Raw genomic sequence first — 6,613 nt, 5'->3', positions numbered from 1 at the left:
TACACACACACACCACACATACACACACACCACCAGCAGCAGCAGCAGCACAGCAGATATTCCATGGGGAAACTGAAATTTGCCTGTGGCCTGTAGCACCTTCCCTGGGGGTGGTCGGTGGGTATTGGCGGCAGACCCTCACTCGCCCCACCATTGCTCCCTCGGGTCCCAGGGTGGGGTGGGATCTGCTGAAGCAGAAAGCACCCCCCTCCTGTGGATGAGACTCTCCTGGGAGATGAGCAAAGGTGATGTCTTCGGAGGAGGGAACACCCGCAATCCTAGAGCTCAGGCTGCACGGGAGGCTGTAGGGATGGGGTGAGGAAGGGGAGGAAGGGAGGAGACGAGAAGTGCCCGGGCCTCAAGGGTGAGGCCACCGCTTCTGACCCGCCCTTGCCAGGCCTCTCGGTCCTAGCGCGGCTCCCCCGCTCCTCCCACACCCACAGGCTTCCGGCCACAGCTGCGCGGCCCCACCTTGCCCTCCCCCCTACTCACAGGTGGTGGCTGCTCCTCTGGGGAGTCCTCCAGGCTTGCCCCACCCGGGGCTCCATCCTCTTGGCCCAAGAGCTACCCCAGCAGCTGACATCCCCCGGGTACCCAGAGCCGTATCGCAAAGGCCAAGAGAGCAGCACGGACATCAAGGCTCCAGAGGGCTTTGCTGTGAGGCTCGTCTTCCAGGACTTCGACCTGGAGCCGTCCCAGGACTGTGCAGGGGACTCTGTCACAGTGAGCGGGGGATGGGGGCGTCCCGCCGGGACTGTGGCCAGGGAGACTCCCGGGGTTGTGGGAAGTGGCGGTGCCCTGAATCACCCATCTGGAGGAGGGATGAATTTTCCATGTAGGGACAGTCGGGCTTGGCTTACCGGGGAGCAGTGGTGGACCCCAGGACATAACCTCCCAGCAGCGCCTCCGGGGCTGCCATCTGGGCCCCAGCGAGCAAAGAGGGCAGCAAGCAGGCCCTGCATCTGGAAGACTTATGAAGGGACGCACAAATCTTGCAAATCTATGGAGCCAGGGGCAGGCACGCACACACTGGTTGTTAAAAATGTATCTTCATGTATTTGTTGAGTGCCTGCTCTATCAGGTGAGGAAGCTGGGCACAAATAATAACAAAAGATTAAGTCACCGTTCGCACTTACCTTAGAAGAGCTGTCACAAAACTTCTAACGCCAAAGCCTTATTCAGAATAAGGACATTTTAGAAGCAGTGCTTGATGGAGTGATGCAGGCCTGTAGTCCCAGCAGTATACTCAGGAGACTGAGGCTGGAGAATCAGAGGGCTGGAGCCCAGGAGTTCAAGGCCAGCCTAAGCAATATAGCAAGACCCCATCTCAAAAATAAATAAATAATAAATAAAAATAAAAAGAGCACATTATCTTTTGATTTAAATTTTATTTATATCAAAATGACGCACATATAAACTTTTGAATTTTATTTTTTAATTTTAAAATTTTTAATTATTATAGATACATAATAGTTGTAACACTTTTTTTTTTTTTTTAATTAAAGTTTTCTAAGGCTGGGCGCAGTAGCTCATGTCTGTAGTCCCAGCACTTTGGGAGGCTGAGACGAAAGGATCACTTGAGCCCAGGAATTTGAGACCAGCCTGGGCAACATAGCAAGACCCCATCTCTACAAAAAAATTTAAAAATTAGCCAAGTGTGGTGGCACGCACCTGTGGTCCCAGCTACAAAGGATGCTGAAGTGAGAGGGTCACTTGTGCCTGGGAGGTAGAGGCTACAGTGAGCTCTGATCATGACACTGTACTCCAGCCTTGGTGACAGAGTGAGACCCTGTCTCCAAAAAAAAAAAAGTTTTTTTAAAAAGCTTAATGCATAACAACAGTCTCCAAGCTGTTCGTCCCCACCCCAAGAGCTGCTCCTCGGGAGCAATCATCTTCCATTTCATGTAGCTGTTTCATCTGGTCTTTAACTTCATATGTATAAATAACATGCTTATTTATCTTTCATTTTTACGTATTTTCTATTAACATTCAACTACAGTATAGAAGATAAGGACTAGCTTTATCTGTCTTCAGTCTTCACCACCCACATTTCCCCTCCCCATTCTGCCAGTTTACATGTATTATCATTTTTAGTTAACTCTTTATTCATTATTTACATTATTATGACTGTAAAATATTCGCATCTGAGCACATGGCATAAAATAATTTAGGAGTCGATAGTTACTTGGAGGTTTTTTGTCTTGTTTTGTTTTGTTTTTTGGTAGGGGGTGTTTGTTTTGGTTTTGGTTTTTAGTTTGCTTAGTTGTCTCTGTAACTAATCTCACCAGACTCTTAGCCAGGAGTGTAAATCTTCGGAAATACTCAAGCACAAATTTCAGTCTATTGGTCCTCCTTTTAATTGGTGACATCCCTCCTGAAGATCTCTTGATGGTTTATTTTCACAGCCTGAGTTCTTTGCTCTTTAAGCCCGTCACACATTCTGGGAGTTCCCTTCTCCCTCTTCCTGGGGATTTCCTTTACCTGTCCTGTGCTGAACCTGAATCCCATACCTTTCTCATTTTTGGTTTACTCTCCCATTTTGGAGCAGCACCTTCACCAGTGGCTTCCTTAGAAAGAGTATTTTAGAATGAATTTTAGAGGATCTTATATGTATCTAAATGTCTCAGTTCTATGCTCACAGTGGATGGATAGTTGATCTGGGTATAGCATTCTAGATTGGACACCTTTTTCTTCTAGAATGTTGATGATATTGTCTTCTAGGTCTAGACTTTGTTAAGAAGTTTGATGCCCTTATCATTCCTAATCCTTTGTTTTCTCTCTCTAGAACTTTTGGAGTATTTTCCCTATTACCAGTATTCTGGACTTTCATTATGATGTCCCTTGATACATGTGGTTTTTCATTCATTGTACAGGTTTCTTTTAATCTAGAGCCTCTTTTAATCTAGTCCTTCAATTCTAGGAATGTTCTTGTGCTATTTTTTAAATAATTTCTAGACATCTCATTTCTTTATTTTCTCTTTCTCCTATAATTCAGCTGTCATATGTTCTAGATTGATTCTCTAGCTTTGTTATCTGTTTTGTTCTATTTACCATCTCTTTAGTTCCACTTTCTGCGAAATTTCCTCATCTTTAAATCCCAACCTTTTAGTTAATGGTTTCTTTCCACTGACATATTATTTCATTTCTAAGGATTCATTCTAATTTTCTAAATGTGCCTTTTTATAGAGTATTGTTCTTGTTTCATTGATGCAATATCAACTCCTTTCCCTCCTTTGGGATTATTTTTAAATGTTTCTTCTGATATCTATAGTAGGTCTGTTTCATCCAAGTTCCTTTTTACCGTTTGTTTGTTTTGGTCTCTGCTTTTTGTGTTAGAGACTTTCCTACAATGTCTGATAATACTTGGCTCTCCATTCATATTTAAGGCCAGGTGTGGTGGCTCACATCTGTAATCCCAGCACTTTGGCAGGCCGAGGCAGGCAGACCACCTGAGGCCAGGAGTTTGAGACCAGCCTGGCCAACATGGTGAAACCCCGTCTCTACTAAAAACACAAAAATTAGCCAGGCATGGTGGTGTACACCTGTAATCCCAGCTACTTGTACACCTGTAATCCCAAGAATCGCTTGAACCCAGGAGGCAGAGGTTGTAGTAAGCTGAGATCAGGCCACTGCACTACAGCCTGGGGGGCAGAGTGAGTCTCTGTCTCAAGGAAAAAAAAAAGAGTGGAGCACTAAAATACTAATTGGAAGTTCTGTGTAGATAGCTAAAAATTTGTCAAATGATAGGTTTGAAAATAGGGTTATCAACAGGGTGACCTAGATGTGCCATTGGGGGCCTCCCAACTGTCAGGATGTAAAAGCATTTTATTTGGGGACAGCCAGTTTCCCCTGAGAGAACGCCTGCAGTCTGCAGATCAGGGAGCCCAGCATTCTGGTCAACAAGCTGAGAGAAGGGCCTGGTGGAGGGAGCTGCGGCTCACTGTTTGGCAGGTAGACTTTCACTTAATCCTTCTGTTTTTGGTACAGTGAGTCCTCACTTAATATCATCCATAGGTTCTTGGCAATAGGATTCCTCCCAGAGTAAGTCACACACACACACCCCTCAAATGCAGAATTCAGCACACTATAATCTAGTTTATTTTTTACTTGACAGTGTCCTCAGCCACTGCTCAGGAGCAGAACTGTGCCTTTGTCATATCTGTGTCCCCAGCACCTAGCACAGTGTACTACACGTAGTACACAGTCAGTGCATGTGTTAAAGGAATAAGTGAAAGAGTGAATAAAATGCAAGCTTATGTGTGTGCAGGACACACAACAGAATGAATTTTGAAGGAGCAGGTATTGAGTAACCATCCTCACCGCTGCTCTTAGTGTGGACTCTGGAACATGGCATAGAACATGCTGGAAGAGGCCACACAGACCATTACATAGGAGAGGAAACTGAGATCTTGGGTGCTTCAGAAACCCCATTTTGCACATGGAGTTAGTAGCAAAGTCTAGAATTTAAGAATTTAAGGGTGTTAGGACTCAGTCCTGTGTCCACTCTACTTTCCCAGTTAGAATCCTAAGCAATTGTATTTAGCTAACAATTCAGGGAAAAGGGCAAAAGGAAAACTGGAGGGTTTTACAACCAAGTAGAGCAGTTGAGCACCATTTCCTATATCAAATTGCTTCTTCCCCAAAAGGCAGGCCTCTTAAATGCCAGGAGTTACATTTGTTGATATTCTAAGCAAAAGATCAGTACTGGGATTTGTCTGAGCAAGGTATTTGGGGCGATCGGGAAATTTTCTTCATCGCAACTTTTACCCAGTTACTCTGATCATAATGACATGGTCTGGATGAAGTCTTGAATGAATTTGGGACTTGTGGAGAATGAGGGAATGGAGAGCTAGCAAAAACCTGGGATATATGGATCAGTATGAAAACCAGAAATAAAATGAGCCAAGCAGTGAGCTGTGTATCTGGAACAGAGATGAAGCAGGAAGCATGGCCCAGGAACTCCCTCCAAGCCGCCCTTTCCTTGAGTTGAGGAACCCACAGGAAGGGATTTGAGCAGAGGTGAGACAGTCAGAGGGCATTGAAACAGAGACAGCCTGCCAGGTGAAGCAACACCATCCAGTGCACCAGGACTGTGCACATTGCGAGAGCTTCGTTTACAAAGTGCATGGGGTAAGAGGAGGGGCACCCCAAAAGAAGGAAAGCAGGAAAAGGCAGGGACCCCAGAGGCTCAGTCTTTGCAGAAGGTCTTACTGCTTCACAGATGTTGGCCAGAGAAAGTTACTCAGAGAAGTGGAAGGTGATGGGATGGAGCTTGGGGATGGAGCTTGGGGATGGAGGAGAAGCTGGATGGGAGGGGCTTATGCCCATGTTTATTTGAGTCAAAGCTGTGGTGCTATAGGTACCACGTTGAGCACCAGGAACTCAGTGGTGAAAAAGACAGAACTGGTCCTTGACTTCTTAGAATTTATAATCCAGCAACTCTTATGGGAACCCTGGGGTTCCCAAGGAACTTCTTAAAAGAAGGAAAATATAATGGGTTGTATGAAATAATTATGGTAGGCTAAAGAAACATTATAGTATGCGGTCATGTCTGGAAGAAACTCAGGAGTCAATAACGGAACCAGAAGCTAGTTGAGGAAGCCTCTGTGAGGTGCCTTCGGAGCCCCAGAGGGGCACGGCCCGTCTAGATGGGGCTGGAGTCACACCGAGGATGTGCCCCTGTGATGCCAGCAGCACAGGTTCACCCCACACCTATCTGCAGCCTCACTCCTCCTCCTGCTTTCAGATCGCAGCCAGCGGGTCGGATCCAAGCCAGTTCTGCGGTCAGCAAGACTCCCCTCTGGGCAGGCCCCCTGGTCAGAGGGCGTTTGTATCCTCAGGGAGGAGTCTGCGGCTGACCTTCCGCACACAGCCTTCCTCGGAGAACAAGACTGTCCACCTCCACAGGGGCTTCCTGGCCCTCTACCAAACCGTGGGTGAGTGTCCCTCCTGGGACTGCAGGGAGGGAGCCTCTGTCCCCAGCCATGACCCTGGCATCTTCAAGCCTTAAGTGGAAGCTTGAGTGACAGCTGAGGTGACTCAGGGACACCTGGGCTGGACCCCAGCCCTGCCCCTGCTGGCAAAGCAACCCTATGAAGAGACAGCCATTGCTCGGCCCCGGTGCTTGTGTCCACACAGATTTATAGGCCCGGTGTTTGCAGATCATCTCATTTTTAAAGAGATGCCAAAAATCCGGATTTTTAAGTAAAATTATAAATTTTCAAATGATAACTCAGATTGGTTTTGAAAGATAAACACTGGCTGGAGGCAGTGGCTCATGCCTGTAATCCCGCACTTTGGAAGGCCAAGGCTGGAAGACTGCTTGAGGCCAGTAGTTGGAGACCAGCCTGGGCAACATAGCGAGACCCCGTTTCCACAAAAAAATTAAAAATTAGCCAGGCGTGGTGGTGCACACCTGTAATACCAGCTACTCGGGGACCGACGGGGAGGATTGCTTGAGCCAGGGAGTTTGAGGCTGCAGTCAGCCATAATCATGCCACTGCACTCCAGCCTGGGAGACATAGTGAGACAAGAAGAAAGAAAGAGAGAGAGAAATAAAGGAAGGGAGGGAGGAAGGGAGAGAGGGAGGAAGAGAGGGAGGGAGGGAGGGAGG

The 6,613-nt window shown here is 46.9% G+C and overlaps 1 protein-coding gene across 2 annotated transcripts in view; it reads left to right on the top strand.

Annotated features, from left to right (window-relative positions):
* C1RL (complement component 1, r subcomponent-like) overlaps positions 1-6,613 on the top strand; it is a 12,392-nt gene that overhangs the window by 341 nt on the left and 5,438 nt on the right. For both annotated transcript variants that reach the window (XM_011952456.1, XM_011952447.1), the window contains exons 2-3: positions 495-723; positions 5,747-5,936. In XM_011952456.1, coding sequence (XP_011807846.1) covers positions 495-723; positions 5,747-5,936 — 419 coding nt within the window. The remainder of the gene's footprint in view (positions 1-494; positions 724-5,746; positions 5,937-6,613) is intronic.

This window comes from Colobus angolensis, unplaced genomic scaffold (assembly GCF_000951035.1).
Source record: "Colobus angolensis palliatus isolate OR3802 unplaced genomic scaffold, Cang.pa_1.0 Scaffold11, whole genome shotgun sequence".
Taxonomy (NCBI): domain Eukaryota; kingdom Metazoa; phylum Chordata; class Mammalia; order Primates; family Cercopithecidae; genus Colobus; species Colobus angolensis.
Note: the sequence above shows the minus strand (reverse complement) of the source record. Positions and strands in the feature narration are given on the sequence as shown.